Source organism: Xyrauchen texanus, chromosome 46, assembly GCF_025860055.1.
Source record: "Xyrauchen texanus isolate HMW12.3.18 chromosome 46, RBS_HiC_50CHRs, whole genome shotgun sequence".
NCBI lineage: Eukaryota > Metazoa > Chordata > Actinopteri > Cypriniformes > Catostomidae > Xyrauchen > Xyrauchen texanus.
The window spans coordinates 14,314,348-14,340,848 of record NC_068321.1 but is presented as its reverse complement, the minus strand read 5'-3'; the positions used below and the strand labels follow the sequence as shown (position 1 = coordinate 14,340,848).

General features: G+C 36.0%; 2 protein-coding genes across 3 annotated transcripts in view; both read right to left on the bottom strand.

The window, feature by feature from the left end:
- Positions 1 to 393: 393 nt before the first annotated feature.
- On the bottom strand, positions 394 to 3,180 carry LOC127638636 (complexin-3-like). The gene is made up of 3 exons (XM_052120247.1): positions 3,023 to 3,180; positions 2,203 to 2,290; positions 394 to 618 (listed from the first exon to the last, which is right to left on the bottom strand). The coding sequence occupies exons 1-3, from the start codon at positions 3,178 to 3,180 to the stop codon at positions 394 to 396; spliced, it is 471 nt and encodes a 156-aa protein (XP_051976207.1).
- A 6,533-nt stretch (positions 3,181 to 9,713) lies between these two features.
- LOC127638593 (tyrosine-protein kinase CSK-like) overlaps positions 9,714 to 26,501 on the bottom strand; it is a 32,243-nt gene continuing 15,455 nt past the window's right edge. For both annotated transcript variants that reach the window (XM_052120173.1, XM_052120174.1), the window contains exons 4-13: positions 25,744 to 25,856; positions 23,760 to 23,979; positions 14,405 to 14,498; positions 14,114 to 14,179; positions 13,865 to 13,964; positions 13,632 to 13,722; positions 13,405 to 13,478; positions 13,079 to 13,274; positions 12,888 to 12,974; positions 9,714 to 11,927 (exon numbers count right to left, since the gene is read on the bottom strand). In XM_052120173.1, the coding sequence (XP_051976133.1) occupies positions 11,745 to 11,927; positions 12,888 to 12,974; positions 13,079 to 13,274; positions 13,405 to 13,478; positions 13,632 to 13,722; positions 13,865 to 13,964; positions 14,114 to 14,179; positions 14,405 to 14,498; positions 23,760 to 23,979; positions 25,744 to 25,856 (1,224 nt within the window). In that variant the 3' untranslated portion in view covers positions 9,714 to 11,744. The remainder of the gene's footprint in view (positions 11,928 to 12,887; positions 12,975 to 13,078; positions 13,275 to 13,404; positions 13,479 to 13,631; positions 13,723 to 13,864; positions 13,965 to 14,113; positions 14,180 to 14,404; positions 14,499 to 23,759; positions 23,980 to 25,743; positions 25,857 to 26,501) is intronic.

The window sequence follows — 26,501 nt, the reverse complement described above, 5'->3', positions numbered from 1 at the left end:
AGACTGTTTTAGATGCAGAATATCACACGAATAAGAAAACTATCACACAAAACTATGAACCGAAAGCTGTTAATTGATCATTATTGCCTTTGGTCACCATTATGGCTATGTGTACATGTATAAAGCTAACAGTATTTGCTATAATCAACAAACACACAACAGATTTACGTGTGCTTGGCTTTTTGTAGGGGCTCTTCTAATAGCAGATTTACCCATTAACCCAAAAACCTGAGGCTGAATTTACAAAGCATCTAACGATAGGCATGCTGCTTATGGCTCTGATCTATTTCCTTTATTCTCCTGTAAATAGTGGCTATAATCAGTGAAGTCAAGGAAACATTTGATCCTCAATCAGCAGTCCAACTCTGGGGAGCTTGTGTATAAGGGCTGAAATTACATAACATCACACTTTTCTGCAGACTGTTTAAGGTCTTCAATGGTGTTCTGGGCCTTTTCTTTTAACTGATCAATATCCACATTCTGAATGTTGGTCAGCTGACCCAGGACAGACTGCTTATGCTCCTCCTCCTGGTTGTCCTCTGCAATCATCTTGGCCAGCTCAGTGGGCAGCTCCACATCATCTCCTGCTGCCTGAATCTGCGTGTTATCAAGCTCACTCTGTAGATGAGAGAAATCAAAGTGAAGTTAAAGGAATAGTTAAAACTCTGGTGAAATTTTTGGGCTGCCATCCACAATTTTTCACACTCAAATTTAAAAGCTCATAATTCACATATACTGACTGATTGCAAAACAATTGTCTCATTCAAGGTCTGTTCACTCTACCTCTTTTTGAAAAGTCTTATTTCATTCCACTAGATGGCAGCAAGCACTAGTTTTTTTTTTCTTTCCACACTCCATCACAATATGCAGATCTGAAATATAGGTGGCACTTAAACGCATTTAGCCCTCACAGATGTGCTCATCCATAGACATTCAGTCTAATTTTCAGTTAATTCACCACCTCTATATTTCATCGAATTTCTTGGCCTTTGAGTGGACTAGAAGCTCAGATGTCTAGATACCATTAGAAATCTGAGATCCTCCCCTTTGCAATGATATATAACACGATATTTAAAAAAACCAAAACATTTTATATGATGATTTGTTTAGCTTGATTTCATACTGGATGGCATATTTTGTTCTGGACATCTAAGATATGACATTGCATTATTCAGCCAAGCAAATTATGGACAAGTAAAAATGGCTTATTTTTTAGGAAACTGCCAAAGGTAAGAGAAGTTATGAAATTTTTGGTTAATTGGGGTTTACAGCAGCAGTGATTGGTACATAAAAGATATGTTTGTATTTGATGACTTAAAGAAATAATAGTTTTCTTTGTGATTCTTTTGAAAATAGTTTGAGCTGTGGTATTAGTGTAACATCATAAACTATAGTCACATTCCTGCGAATGAGAACTTTCATTTGATATATACATTTTCCATTTAGGTGCTATGTGAAAGACTTTTGTTTTACATTTACATTTATGCATTTGGCAGACACTTTTATCCAAAGCGACTTACAGTGCACTTATTACAGGGACAATCCCCCCCGGAGCAAAGTGCCTTGCTCAAGGACACAATGGTGGTGGCTGTGGGGATCGAACCAGCAACTTTCTGATTACCAGTTTACCAGTTATGTGCTTTAGACCACTTTAGACCACTACCTCTAGGGAGCGCTAACCTACGGCGTGAATGTTTGAGGCCTTCTTTTGTTATTTTATGTAACTTAAATGCAGAAGTGATGGTTATCACTGAAATGTTCAGATTCTAAGCTTTCAAACAGTACGTCAGATGCCTGACTTATGTATATGGGGACTTTAATGTTTTAAACATAAACTTTTTTTTGTGATATAGCACCCCCACCCCATTGACTCACTGGCGAGTCCAGAGTTGCAAAAATGTAGAAGACTTATACATAACACACAAGCTATATGGACTACTTTTATGGTACTTTTTTAAGTTTAACAGCCATGGTTCTTTGTAATTGGATGAAACAAATAAAGGAACGAGGAGTGTACTATTCACATTTTCAAAAAAATGTAATATTGATTTGGAACAACCTGAAGGTGAGTAAATTATGACATCATTTTCATTTTATTCACAAAAGTGTTTCACATTTTCATAAATGTTGAAATAACAAATTAAGTAAATAACTATGTTTTGTGATGGTCACAGGGTTCATGATTTAGAAAGTGATGTTTACTTTTGGAAGACGATATTTGTCCCTGAAGTGGCTCCTGACCGTGGCCCGTTCAGCTTTCTTCTGGGCAAAACTGGCATCTCGCTCCATCCTAGTGAAATGGTTGACAAAAAAAAATGCACTTGCCTCAAGATTTGTATTATTATTATTTAAATGCTATAACCAAACATAAACTTCAGCTAAATAAATCATAACAGGATGATTTTAAGCCTGTCACAAGATTCTTCTCAAACATAAGGCAATATGACATTATGTTCAGGGTATGAATTTCACATTTCATGTCTCTAGGACAGTGTAATACGATGCCCATTCAAAAATGCACATAAAGGAAGAAAAAAGCTGTGTATGCATTTCTCCGGAGGAGTCGCCGTTCTCAAGGCCAGTCAAGAGAAACATGTATCTGGAGAGCAAGGTGACATGAAGTATTGATTAAACCACAGAAGCAGTAAATAAACTCTGACCTTCCCTAGCTCTCCTTGTATTACATTTGAACAAGTGACTGTGCAACTTGTCTATTAAATTTAAAGAGGGAAAGGTTCCACATCATTTTACATGAAAATATGAAATGTTCACAAATGAATTAGACTATTTAATAAGGTTCACCCAGGCTCTCATCTGACCTGTAAATATATATGTCAGCTGTAACCTCTTTTCTGTTTTGTGAAGTGTATTTTTTTAAAATAATAATATTTTAACATGGATTTTATTAAAACATCATATTTCATTTTATTTTAAACAATGCAAAATATTGATTTAACTTCTTACACATTGGTCATGCCCAAAAAAAAAAGAAGAAGAAAAAGAAAAGGGGGATTTTTCTTACTTCTCCTCAGCCAACTGTTGTTGGTATTCTTCGAACTCTTCTGGTGTCATTCCTTTTGTAGCAGCATCTGACGTTTCTGCTTCAGGTTTTTCGTCTTTAAGACCGCCGGTAAGATCTTTCAGCTGCCCCCCCATCATGTTTTTTAACATAAAAGACATTGTTTTGCTTTGTAGAAGTCAAATATATCGCCTCTAAATCTTTTATTTCTCTGAATAGTTTTCCAATCGCTTGAGTAACTCGTCATTCAACTCTTGAGTAGAAAAAACAAAAAAAGACAAAGATGTCCTTGTTATCCGTCCTCAGATGAATTCAAGTTTCAGCACCACATTTACATGGACAGCGCTCAGGAGTCTCTCTCTCTCTCTCTCTCTCTCTCTCTCTCTCTCTCTCTCTGCTCTCTCTCTCTCGAAGCCGTGACTTTATGCATATCGCTTTTGCTTGCGTTCAGAATCCAGGGATTTAAGGTAGTCAATACAAACAAATTTTGGTCAAAAGTTTGCAAGATGAAATCAAAAATAAACCAGCTTTGGAATTCAAATGAAAAGCAGTTCAAGGGGTGGTTCACACCGAAAGTGTTTTTGCGTCCTTCCGCGATCTTTTTCAACAGTATTTCTGTGTAAGCAGGAGCGCAGCGTTTTTAAGACGCTCAAGATAAGTAAAAAACACTAAAACCTAACTGAGTCACTTACAATGGATGTCAACGGAGGCAGATTTTTTGAGGGTTTAAAGGAAGAAGTTGAATAGTTTACACAGAAAAGCTTACACTAAACTCATGTTACCATGTAGGGTACAGTGAAGCTACAATGTTAAAGATTGTCAGTGTTTTTCAGTGTTTCCAGCATGTTACTGTAAAATTAGCAGTGTCTTGCTGTTGCTGAAATGAACAGCTAGATCCTGTTTTTACAGCTACAGTATACAACTGTAATTTAGCTGCATATAGCTGTCAAATTACATACTGTCTACTTTTGTTCCCAGCATGCACTGCAGCATGAAGAAATTACTTCTATTTTTTTGTACTATTTACTGGTTTATTTTGACATGTTTTTGTTACTTGTTACATGTATTTTAATGTTTCGCTTTTAATTTTTTACATAAAAGTATGTTTGTCACCCTTTTTGCATTTTGTATGCAAGAGTTGGTTTCTGTGTGTGAATTTTAACAAATCAAGTAATAACATCAGACACTCAATTTGCTGATATCATTTTGCTGAAATATTCTTTACTGTTTTTGCTTTTATGTGTAATGCATCACTATTGCCACATATACATAGTGCCATTAGCAAGGTAAAATCAGACGTTCAGGCTGGCCTTCGCATGTGTCTCCAAAGTAACACAGTGCAACAACTCGTGTTTTACTTAAACGTAAGTTGACAGGCTGAAAGAACATAATATTATAACAAAGAAGGCCCAATGTGCCAGCTCAAGAGAACACTAATCCCCATAATGGTGACTTCAAACAAAACACAACTATTTATAACAAAACAACAACAATAATTAAACTAAGAATTCTATTAAGTCTGAGTAAAAACGTTTATTGTTTTTTTTGTTTGTTTTTTTTACAATTTTGTTAACCCAATGCATTGCCAAAGCACACATACTTATTCAAGTGCAAAGGCTTATGGGTATTTCATCAATATAACCCACAATGCAGTGCTATACTGTTATTTTACTGTGTACAGGTTGTTGTTGTTTTTTTTTTTCTTTCATAAAAATACACTTTTCAATCCTGGCAAAATTGCTTCAAAGATTGATTTTTTTAAATTTGACTTCTCATTAGACAGACAAGTGAAGGTTGATGTGAGATGATAAAGAACAGAGGAGTTGGTCAGAAACATCATGAACACTAACCATGTGCAACAAACAAAAATTTTCATCGGGGTGGGGGGTTAATATATGTTTCAAAATGTCACTAGCTTTCACCAAGATGATATCATAATTTTAAATGTAAAGTTTCCCCTAATCTCTTGCATTGAACAGCTATTTACAGTAAAACTAGTTACTTCACAGTGAGCCTGCTCTTGATCTCCCAGAATGCAAATTTGTTAACTGAAAACTACTGTATTTAAGAATGACAGTAGATTGCTGTAGCAATTTTTTACAGTGTAAAGGCCCCTCCCGGGGTAAAAGGCACTTTTGATTTTTATTATTACCACAGTAATTTTCTTCAAAGAATAATTCAACCATAAACGATAACTGTCTCTTCATTTACTCGACCGTGAAATCATGATTGTGCCTAGAGACTGCAATGGCAAGATGTACAGTGAAAAAGTTATATTTTGGTCTGTTCTCACCCAAAATCTATAGGATCACTTCAGAAGACATGGATTAAACCATTGGAGTCATATTGATTACCTTTATGCTGCCTACATTTTTGGTCACCAACACCATTCACTTGCATTGTAAAGACAAACAGACATGATATCTCCATCAAAATATCTTTGTGTTCCGTGGAACGAAGAAAATCATATGAGTTTAAGACGACATTAGGGTGAGTAAATGATGAGAGAATTGTCATTTTTGGGTGAACTATCCCTTTAACACCCATTTGTCACTATTCACTACAAAATATTTCTGATCCATGAGATCAATGCATCCGATGTCTAAAGTTTGATTTTTAGGTAATTTTATCTCATATTTAATCATCTTTATAATGTAGCTAATAAGAATCCCTGAAATCTAATTTATTTTGGGAAATACAAAATACTTATTTATCATTTTTGTTAAAGGTGATTAAATATTATTATTATTATTTTATAACTGTCCAATAAGTGGATTGTATTTGGGGTAAAAAAGCCCCCCAGTTGCAGGGGCTACCATAAAACATATTTTGTAAATTTCATATTTTCTTTTTAAAAAAGTCATTTTAACCCAATTATTATCTCAGCATTTATGTTGTGTCAACATTGATAAAAGGCCAGTAATAAAAGGCATAAGGTAAATTATATTTGAGATTTGTTGGGCTAAATTGTTTGACCAATAAAAAGTTTGACCCATAAAATGAAAGCCAAGTCATGCAGTGGCCCAATAGCTGTCAAGATTTAGGGATGTGTTAAATAAACGGTAACCAATTAAATTAAAGACAGTGTATGCAGTGACCCAGTAGTTGTCCAGATTTAGGAGTAGTTTAAGTGCAGCAATCCAGTTTGAGATAAATGACCAATAGGGTAACCATTTTATCTAGAAGGAAAGAAATGCAAATGTGACAGTGTGGAAAAAGTCTCCTGACAGAAAACAACACAGAAGGAATCGTCATGCACTATACATCCGAAATGGTATATAATCGGATGTATACAGACCTCTGAGACTCCAGGCCAGAAATTCTCAGAATACGTCCAAAATGCAACGGTTTATACTGGAGTTTACTGGTCCGAATACAGCTCTTTCCATACAGTGCATGTTTGAATGTCTTTATACAGTAGATGACCTTTCCAAGGAAAACCTCTGAGTCAGTGCTTTGTACCATTTGCTGTGAACATTCATCTTCCTCGATTCCAACTGCTTTCAGATCTCTAATCTTATGAGAGTTTATTCAGAGACACCTCACTGAATGAATTATCATATATGTTTTAAACATGACCAGCTGCATGTTGATTTGTCCTCATTTGTCCAGTGAAAACAGGGGAACTACATTGTGTTGCACTGGATGTCCATACACCCAGTATGCTCACAACAAGCATCTACATTCTCTAAAGCCACAGAAATAAGGTTGTCTGGAAATAGTGTAAGATGCTTAGAACTAGCCTCAGTCACCATTCACTTTCATTGCATCTTTTTCCATACAATGAAAGTGAATGGTGCTTGAGCTAGACCTTAAAGGAATATTCCGGGTTCAATACAAGTTGAGCTCAATAAACAGCATTTGTGACATAATGTTGATTACCTTTTCTTTCAAAAACAAAAAGGAAAAATCTTGGTTCCAGTTGTGGCACTTATAATGGAAGTGAATGGGGCCAATCAGTAAACGTTAGCAACAAGATGTAAACAATATGAGTTAACATGATTTTAGTATGATAATATCACTTACTAACCATTCCTGTGTACAGATCTATAAACATCCAATTTTATAAGTTTGTTGCCATGACAATGTAATGCTGTAAACCCTATAACTCTAAAACAACTATAAAACAATGATTTACAACTTAACAGCTCAAATAATGCATAAGTTTTAACAGATGAATGAATGTAAGTGCTTTAATAAAATTATAAGCTTTACATTTCTGCCTTTAAACCCTCTAAAAATTGGCCCCATTCACTTCCATTGTACGTGCCTCACTGTAACATCAATAGCTTTCAATAGCAGTCTTTATCTCCACAACGCTTTGAGAGTGAAACGTACTTGCCTGAAGCATCAAGAATGCAAAATTAAGTTTAATTCTCTAAAATATCAAAGTTCCTCTAGCTTGAAGTTCACATGCGTTCCACAGAATGTGCCAGCCCCCATTTACATCTCTACAGTGACATCGGGGCTCAGTCCCGAATCTGGCCTTCGCCCACTCCTGGCCTAAGGGAACTAGTATGCCAGTGCACATCCCAATCAGCAACATAAGTGGAGTCCTCAAGATGCTTACACTTATGACATGGTCTTCTCATGTAGAACCATCTCTGCTGTTCGCATTTCCAATTCTTAAGTTCTACTGGCCAGCAATGGGCTTCCTTGAAAATCATTGACCTTACAGACAACAAGTACTGTAAAAGATACAGTTAGAAATGTATTATTAAATAACTGTTATTGTTAATCTCGGTTCAGGAAGGAAAAGCCTAAAGCTGTGCACATTAGTTGCTATCATGTTGTTCATCCCCTCATAATGTGCAGTCAAAACACATATTAGATCATTTCCTTAAAGTATAAATAAAGGGCTTAATTTTACCGTCTGTTGGCATGTCTGCCAAATAGGCCAGAGAACAGAGCAAATCGTGACACATGCATAGTGACATCCACAGTCAAGCATTGTGGCATGAAGCACACAGCACCCCTGAGGGGGGAACTAAAGTCCTGTCTCCATCACTTACCTCATTCTTCTTTGTTTTACAAACAAATCTGAGAATTTACTACGCTAGGTGAATTTCTGTAAGTATTTCTAAAGCTCACTTTTAAGGGAAGGTAAATAGACTCCATTTTTCCCTTTCCTTTTAAGCATCAATGAAAAATTTAATGTAATCAAAATTATATTTAACATACTTAATAAACAAAAACACTTTTTTGTATTGTGATGTCCATTTAAAGGTATTCATTTCTCAATCTCATTAAAAATGCACTGATCTATCCAATGGTAAAAGATGTTCTTAACAGCAAAATCATTTAAATGGACAATTCTCACATAATTTTCTCACCATCATGCATCCCAGATGTGTATGACTTACTTTCTTCTGCTGAACACAAATTAAGATTCTTAGAAAAATATTTCAGTGGCAAGAACTTTGAAGGTCCAAAAAGCACATAAAGGCAGCATAAAAGTAATCCATAAGACATAATACATGTACACATAGCCATAACGGTGAACAAAGGCAATAATGATCAATTAACAGCTTTTGGTTCATAGTTTTGTGTGATAGTTTTCTTATTCTTGTGATATTCTGCATCTACAATAGTCAGAAAAACGACAAAATATTTAAAAACAATAAATTGCTAAAATTGAGCTCTTAAAGGAATAGTTAACCCAAAAATGCAAATTCCTTCATCATTTACTGACCCTTATGCCATTCCAGATGTGGATGACTTTATTTCTTCTGCTGAACACAACAGAAGATTAAGAATATTTCAGTTCTGTAGTTCCATACAATGCAAGTGAATGGTGACCAGAATTTTGAAGGTCCAAAAAGCACATAAAGGTAATATAAAATTAATTCATAAGACTCCAGTGGTTTAATCCATGTCTTCAGAAGAAATATGATAGGTGTCAGTGAGAAACACATCAATATTGAAGTCCTTTTTTACTCTAAATCTTCTTTTGTTTTTGGTGATTCACGTTTTGTGAGTATTTCGCTACATACTGGGCAGGTAGGGGAATTTATAGTGAAAAAGGACATACATATATATATATATATATATCTTTTGGGGGATGTTTTGAAAACTTTTGTTAGTTGAAGAGAAATGTAGCAAAATACTGTGGAAACCAATGAAAAAATTCTTTAAAAATAATTTACACCTGTATCTCCCCTTAATAGACCAATTCAAATCGTCCTAATCTATAAATGTAGATGCCAAGAGTTTTAACATATTCATGTAGGCATGTTCTCTTCCCAATGCTTAGGTTTTAGTCCTGAGATGGATTTACCTTTGCTGAAAACTACAAACACAGCATTTGAATGGTTTGAGTTTGAATGAATCACAAATAGTCCTGTCAAGAGACATGTGCGGAGCAGAAACAAAGCATTCTATACACAGACCAGAAAACATTTATTTATTTCTGATGGTGTACGTGATATGGTTTTTCAACGAGTGACATACACAACACATCTGTAGGGCATTAGTATAATTATTACCATAGAGGAGTCAAAATCTTATGGTGAAAATCTGTCATGTGTCATGATTGTTTGGGTCACTGCTAATCGAGCTAAACTTGTATATATATGATGCGTTTCCTCTCTGGGCATGTTCAGAGCTCCTTGAGTGCCTTTTAGGGCACAATTCAAATGAAAGACAGCGTGATCATAATTTTAGGGTACATAAACAAACAAACATTCCAAAAATGTATTTTTCTTCGCCTTTTTATTTTTATCTTTTGCTTTTATCAAACCGTTCATGTGGAAATATTTTCTCTGAAATATGGCAGCAAAGAAAAAGATAATCAAAAGCACTGCTAGTACAATCAAGGCTCATAACACAGCATACACGTTTCTCCTAAAAAAACAAAAAAAAAACAATTGGTGTAATATATAACAAATATTTTTCAAATCTGTATTTTTGGCATGTATTCTTTTCTTTCCAGCTTTTTTTTTTTTTTCTCATATTAAATCAACGGTTTCTCACTTTCACCCAAGCCTAAAGGCAACTCATGGCCTAGAATGTTTATATTCATCCTTTCCAGTTTTGAGGGTCACACAGTGTTCTAACCAACCAGAACAAGCAATTTGTTTGTCCACACTTAAAAGTGAAAATGCTGCATGACGTGACACATTCAAAGCCAATCAGAACATACTTGAGGTTCAATATACAGTGATGTGTTGCATGATTTTGGACCAATGAAATTTCACTGTGGGTGGAGCTAGCCAGTGCGATGTCATAGAATAGAAACCAAGCAACCAACAAAATATCATATCGTTTGTTCCGGTCGCAGCAGGCTAGGACAAAAACACAGATTTACACGGAAGAGGTTGCTTTTATCGCTCATCGCTATATCGATGTCTGGTATGGACAGTGTCAGACTGAGAAATCTATTTGGCAAGATAAGCAGGAAATCCAAGAGCTTTTTCAACAATGTATTAAAATATTAAAACAACAAGCTTTGAGGCAAAACAAACTCCTGTGGCGTAAAGGCACTGTGACATTGAAGATGAAAACACTCTTTTCTGCTTCCTTTTTCTCTCCATTTAGTTACACATTAACTGTTGCTATACACACTTGATTGGACCCTACTAATAACGGTCCACAGAAACTTCTAGATGTGGATTAAGATCTTTAGACAAATCACACTTGTGGTGGAACAACAAAATCATTAAGGTATTAACATCTGATGCCTTAAAACTTAACCAAAAATAATAATAATAATAATAAAAAATCTCATTATTTACTCATCCTCATGCCATTCCAGATGTGTAAGACTTTCTTCTACTGAACACAAACAATGCTTTTATAAAAATATCTCAGCGCTGTAGGTCCATAAAATGCAAGTGAATGGGTACCAAAATTGTGAAGCTCCAAAAAGTACATAAAAGGCAGCATAAAAGCAATCCAAAATATAACTACATTTTCACAATACATTTTGCCAGTGCAGTCTCTAGACACGATCATGATTTTAAGCTCAATAACACTTCCTTGATGCATTCACAGAGATTTGTTGATGGCACTAAGAAGTGTAATTGAGCTTGAAATCATGATAGTCAAGGAGACTGCTGATGTAAAATTCATAGTGAAAAGTAGTTACATATTGGTCAGCTCTTACCCAAATCTGATTGGATCACAGGAGTCAAATGGATCACTTTTATGCTGCATTTATGTGGTTTTTTGATCTACAAAGTTTTGGAACCCATTTACTTGCATTATGGGATCTACAGATATGAGATATTCATCTAAAAATCTTTGTTTGTATTCAGCAGAGGAAAGACAGTCATTGACAGAATGTTTATTTTTGGTTGAACTATTCTTTAAAGATTTTAATCCACAGTAGGATGCACTGGTGACCAGTAAGGTCTCCGCTCTGCCTTGCAGCATTTGCTGCCTTTAGCTACTGTAACTGAAAACAAACCAAAAGTTTGGGATGACCATATGGACTTGGACCTTACCATAAGTATTAAGAAAGTGTATGAAGAGATATCAGGAGAGGCTGAAGACATGTGATGTTGTGATATTGTAGAGAAGGCCAGCCTCCCCAAAACTATTAAGAAAATCAAGGCATGTAAACAAAGCAAAAAAATAAATAAAATAAAGAATACGCCGCTAAAGAAATTTCTGTTCATGTTTTTCCAAGTCCAGTGCTTCAAGAGTAAATTTTGGTCAGATTGTATGAGAATGGTCCCAAGGAGGCAGGTGTGTTTTTCTTTTAGTCTTAGACTTCCTCCGTCTTCTATCGGTACAGCTCATTACTTATGAGATGTTGCAGTTTCTCTTTCAATTCTTTGAAGCTGGGCCGCACCACTGGGTCCAGAGTCCAGCACTGCTTCATGATGTCATACACCACGGCCGAGCAGCCGTCTGGGGCGTCCATCTTATAACCCTGCTTTACACGTGGGACCACTTCCTTTAGAGGCTGTAAGAAGAGGAAGAGAAGAAAGGACAAGAGACGCCATGACTTGGAAAAAATGTATTGAGTGGCCAACAGTGCTCTCTACTGGTAAAATTGGTGTTGAGAATAAAATTCTCAGAATCAAAAATAAAGTGGTGTTAATGCATATACAAAATATATAAATGCTAATATATATGATAAGATTATAAATTGCATGACAAATTACTCAAACAAATATAGTATTATTCATAATATTGTATTCATTAATTAATGGAGAAACCTGTCAATGTATATAAATGATTAATGATTAATTCATTAACATTAATTACAATTCTGATTACAATTACTTAAAAACATAAGAATTTATAATGATTTAATTATAAAGAAATGCTAATATGTACAGTACACTAAGGTATAATATCATAAATAGCATTGCAAAATTATAAAAAGTTATTAAATTATGAATAATGAATATTCCATTAATTAATTAACAGATTCATATATCAATGTTAATACATATATATATACATATATAATTTTGTTGAGGAATATTTTAAATCACAAGATATAAATGGTAATATAGACTAAATTACAATATTATAAAATGACATTTAAAAAAATTATAATAATTATAGAATAATAATTATTACATTATAATAATTATTAAATATAAAGAATAACATATATTAAATATTAATATTATATTAGTTATTCATGTTTAATTAGTTACCATTAATTATGATTCTGATTATTTACATTTAATTTGTATAAATATTTATAAGCATAAATATTTACATAAAATTATATATATAATTATGCATTTTTTTTATAAATCATAAAACATAATATATTAAATAATTATGTAAAATATTACATGTATTATCAAAAGAACATAGTAATACAAAAAGAATATAATTATCAATAATATAAAATAAATACATTAGAAAGTGTTATTGTTTGTCATAAAGTTTTGAAATCACATACAATTCTTGGATATGGTACCCGACCAAAGGAATAGATCTCCCACAGTAAAATGCCATAGCTCCATACATCTGACTTAGTGGAAAACTTCTGTTTATCACACAGACAGGTAGGAAAGAAAGAATAAGAAAATGTTTAAATGCATGTCATTACATGTCTCTATTTGAACATGCAAGTAAAAACAGATGACTTACCTTCTCTTTTAAGGCCTCAGGTGAAGTCCACTTAACCGGGAGTTTGGCTGTGTCTTGAGTAGATGACGCCTCTTTGGTGAGACCAAAGTCACTGACTTTCGCTATATTGTCTTCTGACACAAGAACATTACGAGCTGCTAGATCCCTGTGCACAAAGTTATTGGCTTCAAGATATTCCATTGCCTTGCAAACATCCCTGAAAATCAACAAAAGGTGAAGATATATGAAAACATTTAGAAACTTAACAATGAAAAATAAAGGTTAGCATTTGGAAGTAGCCGTCTTTAGGATGAGTTTCAAAGTTTCTCTGACAAAGAAACACTCACATTGAGAAATTGATGAGACAATCTTCACCAATAACAGTACGTCCTCTGGAGCGCAGATAGTCCACTAGACTACCCTGAAAACAGAAAAAACACCTCTAAAAATGAAATGTCAAAAAACATCCATTTACTGAATAATGGTTTAAAACTTCACATATCTAAATGTACTGAAGTCCTGTTATTTTCTATGACAACATGTTTAAATTGACAAGACAGGTTTATGCACTGACCTTGGACATAAATTCAGTGACAATATAGAGACTGCCCTTCTCCTCCACAATCACCCCCAACATCTGTACCAAGTTATTATGCCGTAATTGCCTGTATGTGATAAGACAATCTGAATATTGATATCCAATATCGATATTATTCAAATTACCCTAATGAAGAGATTGTGTCCCCTGCACATAAAATTGACTATGCGATTGATTTACACCTTATAAAAAAGGTTAAGAGGACGTACGTCATGACAGAAGCCTCTGCAACAAAGGCCTGCGCTGTGGCGTCATGTTTGATACACTTCACTGCTACTTTCCTGCCCCTGTAATCTCCGACCATCACATCTGAGAGCCAAAACACAAGAGATTAAATTTTTATATCCTGCCACAGATAACAACTGGTGGGATGCCAAATATTATAGATGTGTCTTCTAGATTGTAGAAAACCACAATCCATCCCATAATTTTCTTTCTTCTGGACAGCACATTCTCACCTCCAAACTCTCCCTTTCCAATAATCTGGTGAAGTTTCAGTTCTTTTCTATTCAGGGCCCAGCCACCTGTGAAGAAGATAGATTAAAAACAACTGTAAAAATGGGGTTTAAAAATGTATCCCATAAAAATAAATAAAACCCTGAGGCCTTGCAGCAATTTAAACATGAATTAATTTAGAACGTACATGTGAAAGTATCATCACATGCTGTTAAATGATAAAAGAAAAAAAAAAATGAAAAAATGCATAACTGAATGGACAGGGGTTGAGAGGTAAAACAAAAAAAAATTACTTCTTGAGAATTCGTCCTGGGCCGCCACGGTCCCCTCCATAAGTTTGGGTTTGATGAGTCTGGTACAGAGTCCATCTGCATCGTTAGTGTAATGCTGTTGAAGCACAGAAAAAAGCATAAACATACTTCAGTTCATTTACAAATATTTACTGTGGCTGAACCATGGCATAGTAATGGTATCAGATGTTCATACCATGGCAATTTGAAGGCACTTTTGTTTTTTTAAAGGAGGGGCAAGTCAAAATAATATTTGTGTGGTAATCAGTATTATGCCACAAATGCTGTTCAATAAATAAAGCCGTTTTTTTTTTTAAATATATAGCTTTAGAAGATATTTCCTCCACATCCAACTCAGTAAACAGCAATCAACAGCAGAGGGCGCGGTTGTATATGCATATTATATAGAGTCCGCCTCATGAGTGCCTTCAACAAACGAACACAAGTCCACACAGGCTAAATACATTCTACTCATTTAATGTTGAATCACAATGTTTTGTTACTCCATATGCCTGGCACTTTAATCGTGAGACTAAATGACAAGATAACTTTGCTGAATGAAATGGCATCGATTGAGCTGCTGAAATTATCTGGAACCAAAATTACTATTACATTTACTTCTTAAGAATTCTTCAAAGTGTTCTCATCAAAACATCCTCCATGTGCAGCAATGACAGCTTTGCAGAACACTTGCCATAGATGTGGCTGTCTTATCGGGCACTTCTCATGCACCTTACAGTCTAGCTGATCCCAAAAAAGCTCAATGTGGTTAAGATCCATAACACTCTTTTCCAATTATCTGTTGTCCAATGTCTTTGCCCACTCTAACATTTTATTTTTATTTTTCAAAAGTTACTTTTTCTTTGCAATTCTTTCCATAAGGCTGCACCCCTGAGTCTTCTCTTTACTGTTGTACATGAAACTGGTGTTGAGCAGGTATAATTCAATGAAGCTGTCAGCTGAGGACATGTGAAGTGTCCATTTCTCAAACTAGAGACTCTGATGTACTTATCCTCTTGTTTAGTTGTACATCTGGCCTTCCACATCTCTTTCTGTCCTTGTTAGAGTCAGTTGTCATTTGTCTTTGAGCACTGTAGTGGACACTTTTGTATAAAAAGCATTTTATAGCCTTTATTCCTCAAAACGATGATTGACTGACGAGTTTATAGAGGAAGTGTTTTATTTTTCGGAATTTTTTACCTAATATTGACCTTATGACATGCCAGTCTATTGTATATGGTGGCAACTCAAAAACAAACAAAGACAATGTTAGCTTCATTTAATTAACCAAATAGGTTTCGGCAGTGTTTGATATAATGGCAACTGATTTTCTAGTACCAAATTATCAATTTATTATGATTACTCAAGGATAAGGTGTTGGAGTGATGGCTGTTGGTAATGGGGCCTGTCTAGACTTGATCAAAAATGACTTTTTCGAGTAGTGATGGTGCTGTTTTATTACATCAGTAATGTCCTGATTATACTTTGTGATCAATTGAAAGCCACTTTGGTGAATTCAAGTACCAATTTTCTTCCAAAACAACAAAATCTGTAAATTTTCCAAACATCTGGCTGCCAGTGTTTGTCATTTTGTTTAATTCTTTTTTATGGGAGAGCTGCCTAACCACATTTTACAGTAGTAAATATGGTGTTTTGGCAAAATTTAACTTGTAATCCTGAGTCTCAATCAGGTCCCTAGTTCAGTAGTCAAGGCACTGATCAGAGAGACAGCCATTTTTAGGGCTGTCTCAATCACAAAATCATTCCAGAGCACTGAAACGGTTGCTCCCTAAAAAAGAAAAAACACAAAAGGCACCATTGTTGCTCACTATGTTCCCTTTCCGGAAATGTTGTCGGGTCTTCTGAAGTCTCTCAAGCAATTAGAAGATGAGAGCAAGTGTAAATATATGAAGTCCAAGCCTTATTTTCTCTTTAAAAGAGATGTTGTTTGTAATGTTTTTCATACATAATTATAATGAAAGCGAAACAATCTTTTAAAATATTACAGTTGATACATGTTTAAAACACACTCCTTTATATTTTTTATTTATTTAAATGTAATTTATCTTTCATAATAACACTAAGCTTGAATTTCTTCAACGACAATGAACAATAGTGTTGTTATACAGCAATGGTGCTGATTAATAACAGTGATCATGTGAATGGCCCCTAATACAGTTAGAACCAAAATTCTATCAATCTTCACTTGGCAAAAACATTTTTTTAATAAAGGATGAAGCTACAATCATTGGAGAAAGACATTATTTTTCTGTCAAGCTTTCACTTCCCCATAGTAAAGCTTCATAGACCTTTTTCACAGACTTGGATGACGTGTTTCCACCTTATTTAGCAGCGTATATCTCGCAATTTGTTTTATATGATTTTTTTTTTTTTTTAAATATTGAGTGTACATTTATAACACTATGCTTTGTGTTATATTTCCCTGGAATTAGTTTTAAAAAATTAATTACTACAGCTGTGAGGGGGTTTTGATTACAGCTGCTGCTTAATCCACCGCACTCTATTTTTGTCCTCTTCTAAGTCATTAGACCCTGAAAGTCATTCAAATGTAAAAGTGGATTTTTTTTTTTCTTTTGCTCTTGGAACAAATAGGTAAGTGTAAATTGATCTTTCTCCAAGCTGCTTCTCAAGTGTGGCAACCGTATAATGTTTAACGGTGGCTAGTACCATGAAAACAGGGCCAGAATTGAGGCATCTGTCATTCATAAAAGTTCTACGCATTCCCTAATCCACTGCATGTTTGTTTATTAAATATTTGGCTAATTTCACAATGCTTTCAGTTATCAATAAAGTTTTGTGCTTTTAAGCTTAATTTAACATATTTTACTATATTTAAATCCCTTCCCCAGAATTCAGCAGATTTTCCCTCAAAATCAGCACAGAAAATGCAAAAAAAGTCAGCAGATTCTGTCTGGGCCTGCATGGTATGCAAATGGTATTCCCATCACTGTACTGTGGTGATGCAACAGTATTTTGTTATAAGGGATGGACACCACAGAATTAACAGGCAGTGAACAGAACAATTCTTTCATAACCCTGTTTAAACCGTTAAGTCACGTTACGAACAACTCTTTCATAAAGCTTCATTGGTGATGGTCCTTTAGCCAAGGTTAAATATCTGGACTGTTAAGCAAAAGGTTCTAGGTTCAAACCCTGCAAGAAACAATTCATTAAATATCACAAGTGTGGCCTTAAGCAAGACACAACAGGCCAAGGTTAATTAAGAGTACTATAATAATTCGCTTCAGATAAAAGTATCAGTGAGATGGCAAATTAGTTAGTCAATCAAATGCGGCTGCAGTGGCCTGTCAGGGGCACTAATCTAATGATTATAATGAGCCATTACAGACAAGCCAGAGCTGTAATGTGCATCCAAGCGAGTAAAAGCTAACACTAATGGATATATGATAGTGGACTGACAATATAGGTAGTGTTCAACATACAAAGTCAGTACGTTTCCTATAGTCACCCCTTGTTTTCAGAAGAATTTTATTGAGTGGATTGTGGGGAGCATATCTGCTGCTGTAATTTAATGGCTGGCTGAGGATAATGACTTATTGTAGACTGTTTAATACTTATCCACTTCTATGGAAAGAGCACAACTGTTCAGCTGTGACTTTAAGGGTGGGAGAGAGCAAGAGAGGGAGAAGACTGGAGCCAAAATTATACTAAAGAATGTGTGGAATTCCGTAATTGAGTCCGTTATAGAAATGGTGAAGAGAGACTTTAGTAACCATGTTTCCTCTGATCACTAAAGCCAAAGTGACATCCAGACCCCAAACTAGACTAACGAGATCCGAACAGTTATCAACCCATAACCTTAGAGTTAGAGCTGATCAATACAAGTTAAAATCAATAGACTCAATTGATAACCACTAAAAAACAAATTAGACTTGTCCCTAGTTTATTAAAACAAACCCACAATTGCAGTTACAGTAAGACATTTACAATTTAAGTGAATGTGGCCAGTCTGTAAACTAAAAAATACACAAAAAAGTATAGCCACAAGTAGAGGTCTGCACAGGCCTTAAAATGTAACCCGAACCCTTCCAGAGACTGTGTGAACCAACTCTACAGCTACTGTCAGATTTTAAGCCCGAGCTCGCTTACTCCCCATTATAAATTTCTTCTCCAGGCAAATACAGTAACAATAGGCTGCATTTTATGTATTGTATGCATCATAGGCAACATTCGTAACAGTATTTTAACAGTAAACATACACATACAACTAAGCACACCAGCGCAGAAGGGAAACCAACACTGGCTTATCATTTATCAAGCACCGAAACGTAGCTTTGTACAGGCCAATCTGGAACAATGTGTCAGTCAACACTTTGCAGCTTAAACTTCAAACGTTTAATCTTTGAGACACCTGCACAGTGCAATAAATAGCTAGACGCAGCACAACTAATGAAACAGAACACAGGTGTCTCGTGGTATGCATTTTTGAAACTTGAATTTCTTTTTATCTTGACACGGTGTCTAAAAACATGTGCCGGTACTGCATGAGATGCTGAAAAAACAAAGAGAGGCAGTGCAACAGACAAAGATGTCCATCCAGCACATGCTTCCACAGGAAAATAATGGAAAAACAGAGTAAAAATGACAAAAACGACAAAAACATGAACCTGACCTGAGGTCATATTTGAAAAAACTGACCCGAAACGGTCCCGAAACCCTGCAGTTTCCAAATGGGGGCGGAAACTCCAAAAGAGGGCGGGAAAGCTCCAGAAGGGGGCAGCACTTTTAGCCATGGTTAGAGTAAGGTTAAGGGTTGGGTTAGGAGCTCTGTACGACTTTACTGGCCCACAGCTCATTGCAGTTTCTCTAGCCCCAAATGGGTTGCAGACCTCTAGCCACAAGATGGAATCATTATACTTGTTAAGGCGATTTTAGTGCATTAAAATAACTTGCTGATCTTAAAGTTATAGGCAATACCAGGATTACAGGGTTTCTCTAGCTCTAGTGCCCAACAGTCAACGGATGTAGAAAGGAAGACCCACCTTACCGTTAAAAAAGCCAATCACCTTTTAGATACAGACATTACCTGTCAATCAACTGTAGAACGCATTTGCACATTAGCTATACAAGCCGGGAATTTGTTTTTTTTTGGCGTAATATGAGGTAAAGAATCAAAATGTATTATTCCAGTACTGTCAGATTTTATTGCTGATTTGAAATATGTTCATTGATCGTAATATTGACCAACCATTTTTGAGATATTGGTCTTTCTCCATTCAAGTAGATAGGAGCTGCACTTTCATGACTGGAAATAGCCTCCTGAGAGAGTTCCAAAGATGGCTGCCAGTTGACTTACTTGCTAGAATGAATTTGATTGAACCAATAAAGCCAACAGATATTGTCATAAAAAACGATGTCAAAATATACTAAGTACACAGTCATTTACATCTTATATCCATGCATGTTGGCCCTTTCTTAACCCTTTCCTTTTACTGTTATTACATTATGAAGAATCACAAATACTTTGGACTTATTTCCAAACAATAAAAAAAAGCACCATGGTATCATGATACTTTAAGATATGGTACTATAAGATATTTCAAAGAATACCATGGCAACACCATTGTCCAAAAACACAGTTTTTCCATGGTACCATGTAAACACAATGGTATATGAATCCTTAAGTCATGTACCCTGGTATCCAGCAGCCTCAAAACGTATTTTAAACATGACACTGATTTAGTATAAGAACATATCATGCAATGTGGTATCTGCAAACAAATTATGCTAAACTTTTTCATGGAACCAATTTCACTTTTTGGAGTAATTAACCAAGATCATTTTAGTGAATATATGAAATCAGTTTCCCTCAAGCTCACACAGCTGTCCTTGTAGATTAATCACAGGTGTTTGAAAACCACAAAGAATCCTTGTTTTAATCTTGAACAGTAATTCTATTGGATTATAATAAAAAAACTCAACAAACGCCTTTCTGATTTGCTTAGAAAGTGTGTAATTGTTATATTATTTTTTAAATAAATGCCACCTGGTTTGCTATTTGGTTACATTTTGTAAGTGTGGCTTATGTGTCCAAATACGTTCTCAGAGCATAGACATATCAACTAGTTTATCTCAACAGGGCCAGACACTGTTAGCGTGACAACCAAACGAAGTCACCAGCTCAGACTAACACAAACAAACACAGGTTCCATTAAAACTTCCTTCAACAAGCCTGGACTGAACTTTTGACCCTGGAGCACAAGGTGTGCGTGTATGAAATTGTTTCCTGGAGTCTATCGTGAATGCATGCTCCATCTCCAGTGGCCATTGCGTCTGATGTGGACTGACTTCCTGTTGTGTCTATTTTTAAATCGGTGTGTGGTGATCAATTTGAAAATGTTGACGAAGGCAGTTAAAGAACTCTGCAACAGGAAGGAGCTGGACAGTTTCATGACACACTGGACTAACTTTAGGTGTTCTTGAGCCGAATATAGCATATATGTTTTATATCTACACTGGTGGCCAAAAGTTTGGAATAATGTACAGATTTTGCGGTTTCGAAAGTAAATTTGTACTTTTAATTCACCAAAGTGGCATTCAACTGATAAAGTATAGCCATGACATTACTGATGTAAAAAACAGCACCATCACTATTTTAAAAAAAAGCAATTTTTATCAAATCTAGTCTTGACAAACTGGCAGCTAGAATGACAAGGATCTGCAAAGCTGCCATTACTGAACGTGGAGGATTTTTTTGATGAGAACTTTTTGAAGTAGTTTAAGAAGTTGTCATGTTATTAATGTCCTGACTATACATTGTGATCAATTGAATCCCACTTTGGTGAATAAAAGTAATATATATATATTCTTTCTTCTGTGGAAATGTTAGATGTTACAGTATCTCACAAAAGTGAGTACACCCCTCACATTTTTGTAAATATTTGATTATATCTTTTCATGTGACAACACTGAAGAAATTACACTTTGCTACAATGTAAAGTAGTGAGTGTACAGCTTGTATAACAGTGTAAATTTGCTGTCCCCTCAAAATAACTCAACACACAGCCATTAATGTCTAAACTGCTGGCAACAAAAGTGAGTACACCCCTAAGTGAAAATGTCCAAATTGGGCCCAAATAGCCATTTTCCCTCCCTGATGTCATGTGACTCGTTAGTGATACAAGGTCTCAGGTGTGAATGAGGAGCAGGTGTGTTAAATTTGGTGTCATCGCTCTCACAATCCCTCATACTGGTCACTGGAAGTTCAACATGGCACCTCATGGCAAAGAACTCTGAGGATCTGAAAAAAACAATTGTTGCTCTACATAAAGGCTATAAGAAGATTGCCAAGACCCTGAGACTGAGCTGCAGCCCGGTGGCCAAGACCATACAGCGGTTTAACAGGACAGGTTCCACTCAGAACAGGCCTCGCCATGGTCGACTAAAGTTGAGTGCACGTGCTCAGCATCATATCCAGAGGTTGTTTTGGGGAAATAGACGTATGAGTGCTGCCAGCATTGCTGCAGAGGTTGGAGGGGTGGGGGGTCAGCCTGTCAGTGCTCAGACCATGTGCTGCACACTGCATCAAATTGGTCTGCATGGCTGATGATGCACAAGAAAGCCTGCAAACAGTTTGCTGAAGACAAGCAGACTAAGGACATGGATTACTGGAACCATGTCCTGTGGTCTGATGAGACCAAGATAAACGTATTTGGTTCAGATGGTGTCAAGCGTGTGTGGTGGAAACCAGGTGAGGAGTACAAAGACAAGGGAGTTTTACCTACAGTCAAGCATGGTGGTGGGAGTGTCATGGTCTGGAGCTGCATGAGTGCTGCCAGGACTGGGGAGCTACCAGTTCATTGAGGGAACCATGAATGCCACATATACTGTGACATACTGAAGCAGACCATAATCCCCTCCCTTTGGAGACTGGGCCACAGGGCAGTATTCCAGCATGATAACGAACCCAAACACACCTCCAAGACGACCACTGCCTTGCTAAGGAAGCTGAGGGTGAAGGTGATGGACTGGCCAAGCATGTCTCCAGACCTAAACCTTATTGAGCATCTGTAGGGCATCCTCAAATGGAAGGTGGTGGAGCACAAGGTCTCTAACATCCACCAGCTCCGTGATGTCGTCATGGAGGAGTTGAAGAGGACTCCAGTGGCAACCTGTGAAGCTCTGGTGAACTCCATGCCCAAGAGGGTTAAAGCAGTGCTGGAAAATAATGGTGGCCAAACAAAATATTGACACTTTGGGCCCAATTTGGACATTTTCACTTAGGGGTGTACTCACTTTTGTTGCCAGCGGTTTAGACATTAATGACTGTGTGTTGCGTTATTTTGAGGGGACAGCAAATTTACACTGTTATACAAGCTGTACACTCACTACATTACATTGTAGCAAACTGTCATTTCTTCAGTATAGTCACAAGATATAATCAAATATTTACAAAAATGTGAGGGGTGTACTCACTTTTGTGAGCAACTGTATGTCATAATGAGTGAATACTGATGTCATTCTGCCCAACATCATTTTGCAATCAACAGAATAAAGAAAGTCACACGGGTTTAGATTGGAACAAAATGAGGCTGAATAAATAGACACTTATTTTATATAATAGTTAATGAAAATTCACAAAAATAAATTGGAAAGTGAGAAAAGAAGATTCAAACGCTTTTAATCAGCCAAGCGGAAACAGTTTTTGGTCCGGTTGTGATTAATCTCAATATAAAGTCCAAATATTGCCTGATTAATTGGCTAATATATCAGTGGTAACCATTTGCATTAAAATAAACTGAACATTTACCAATCGTCATAAGACCTTAAAGGGTTAGTTCAACTTAAAAGGAAAATATTCTCATAATTTACTCATCCTCATACCATCCCAGATGTGTATGACTTTCTTTCTTCTGCTGACCACAAAGACTTCTAGAACAATATCTCAGCTTTGTAGGTCCATACAATGCAAGTGAATCAATATTTAAGTCCTTTTATATTATAAATCTAAAGATTTATGGTAAAAAACGACTTAAATATTGATCCGTTTCTCACCCACACTTATAGTATCGATTCTGAAGACATGGATTTAACCACTGGAGTCTTATGGATTACTTTTATGTGGCTTTGTGATTTTTGGAGCTTCAAAGTTCTGTTCATGATTCAATTGCATTGTAAGGACCTACAGAGCTGATATATTCTTCTTAAAATCTTTGTTTGAGATGGCATGATAAGAGAATTTTCATTTTTGAGTGAACTATACCTTTAATTAGACATGTTGTTTATGAAAATAAACTATGCATGATGTCCTATGCCTAAAAAACACCATAGACTTAGCATTCTATGTTCTATAGCAGGTGAAAAAGTAGAACCTCACCTCCATGAGCTGCATGAGGTTTTCAAAGAACTCCTCTTCATCGATGGACAGTTTGCCCTTGTGGTAGATGATGCGGTAATGCTCCACCTTTCCGTCACAGCTGACACACAGCGTGTAGTCGCCGGGGTAGTTGGTGCTCTCGCGCACGAGGAAGAGGCCCGTCTCTGGGGGATAGAGCAGACGCTCTGCCTGCTCGCGCGTGATCTTTCCATGGAACCATCTGCATGACCACATATAAAGATGTGTTTGTCATGTGTATGCTTAAGAGACATGATCAAATACTTTTAAGTTTGTAGTATAGTTGTTACATGAGGAATTTCCCTTCTTATAAAAGGGATATTTCACCCCAAAATGAAAATTCTGTCATTACTCACACTCATTTTGTTTCAAACCTTGGAATACAAAAATAAATGTTAGGCGCCTTCACAATGACTCGTTACGGGGCCATAATTAATGTATTCTACATAAGTAACATATTAGAAATAAGCATAACACTATGAAGTATTTAAAGATGATTCAATTAATGAATAGTCACCAACTGTAATCAGATTACAATAATTAAAAAAGTTATGCATTACACTAACTTTACTGACTGAAAGGTAATTCGATTACAGTAACTAATTGCTTTGTAATTAGATTACACCCAAAACTGCATGACATATTCTTTATGTTGCTACACATTCAAAACAAGCTGAGAACTGTGTTTCTAAATTACTTCATTGCGGTTTTAAACATCAGTAAATCAAAACTAGTGAGCAACGGACTTATTTGTGATTGTTATAATGCTGAACCTCTGCAAAAACGCACATTAAATAGACAATTTTGAAGCAACATGGGTAGACCTACATAGACAGCTGTAATTGACACTTCTTTATTAGTTAATTGTGGAAGCTGCATTTGTTATCTTGATTATTTATGATTGATAGTGCAACCCCAGTCACCATTCACTTTAACTGCATGGGGAAAATCAGTGCCAACATTCTTCAAAATTTCTCCAGAAGAAAGTCAAACAGGCATGAGTTTGGAACAACATGAGGGTGAGTAAATGTTTTGGGTGAAATAACCCTTTAATGAAAAAACTTCCAACACTGCTGTACACATGCTTACTCAAATGCACAATACCATCCATGTAAGTGTCCACCACCGATTCAGACACAGTGTTGAATATAGAAAAATGAAGCTAAATTACAGGCTTCCAAAAAGAGCACTGACCTTGCCTGGCACTTCTGTGGCTTCCCTGGCATGACAAACATCCAATTTGTATCTCCCAATTACCCCCACATATACATATAAAGAATCAAAAATAAACCAAAGCCATAGCAAAACATTACCACTACCGTCAGAATCTGCTGAACCCAAATGCATCTACAGCTAAATCGATCCTCCTATTACACAAAGTTGAAAGCAGAATTAAAAATCCCATACATCAAATTAAGGATTTAATTGAGGTGGCAAGACCAGCGCTTTGCTTGGCGTAAATGATACAGACATAAATGTCGTCTTGCCATGCTAAACAAAACAGCGATCCGGCATCAGTTGAGATATCTACGTCATTACATCCATAGTTCTCTCTAAAAGCAGGCAGTAATTGAAGAATATCATGTGCTCTCTTACAACAGAGCCATAATCATGATGCATGTCTCTGGCTTTTGCATATCAAAACACAGGGAGATGGACTTTTTCCATTGGCCTTATTTATCTGAGTGCTGCCATTTGTATAACTCTTATTTCTCCTCCTATATTAAACAGCTCTAGCCTCTAAAAGGCCGATTCAAATGAGCTTGTTGGACATTGTGTTGAACCAGAGAGCAGGAAGACATTTGTGTATTACAACAGATATACAAGGTGATCTCTGACGATATCAGTGATACATGCTAAATATAGCCCTATAAGGTTTGTATCATTTGATATCACATGAGAAGACAAAATCAACTAATAATTTGGTACATAATGTCCCACACATTCAAATGAAAAGTTTACTTACGGCATAAGACTCAGTTTAGCACATGACTTCACACCTTCTCGTTTCTGAACGTAGTTTGCTGGAATGGTACCTTCTCGCCCTACTGAGTTTTTCGCTTTGTACCAGTTTGGGTCCTGGAAAAGGAATCAGCACTTCATTTACGACAATTAAAATTTTTACATTAGCTTTAACCCTCTAGAATGCATACGTGTCTGAAAACTACAACCAGATGCTTTAAAAGGATGGTTCACTCAAAAATGACATTTTCTCATCATTTACTCACCCACATGCCATCCCAGATATGAATTACTTTCTATCTTCTCTTGAATACAAACTAAGATTTTTAGAAGAATATTTCATCTCTGTAGGTCCATACAATGCAAGTCAACAGGATCCAAAACTTTGAAGCAACTTTGAAAAAGCACATAAAGGCAGCATAAAAGTAATCCATACAACTCTTGTGGTTAAATCCATATCTTCAGAAGTGTTATGATATGTGTGGGTGAGAAATAGAGCAATATTCAAGTCCTTTTTTACTATAAATTCTCCTCCCTGCCCTGTAAGTGGTGATAAGCGTGAAGAATGAGAGATGCCGAAAACAAAAGAACTCTAAAGAGAGAATAGTGCTTAGGAGAGCCATTTAAAGTGGAGATTTATGGTAAAAAAGGAATTAAATATTGATCTGTTTCTCACCCACCCCTGTCATATTGCTTTTGAATACATTAATTTAACCATTGGAGTTGTATGGACCACTATTATGCTACTTTTATGTGCTTTTT

Bases quoted from the DNA above. Each gene is read 5' to 3' on its own strand.
- LOC127638636 (XM_052120247.1), bottom strand. From the start codon at position 3,180: ATGTCTTTTATGTTAAAAAACATGATGGGGGGGCAGCTGAAAGATCTT. The intron at 2,291-3,022 runs GTAAGAAAAATC...CCATTTCACTAG, and splicing joins CAACAGTTGGCTGAGGAGAA to GATGGAGCGAGATGCCAGTT. The intron at 619-2,202 runs GTAAACATCACT...TCTCATCTACAG, and splicing joins ACAAATATCGTCTTCCAAAA to AGTGAGCTTGATAACACGCA.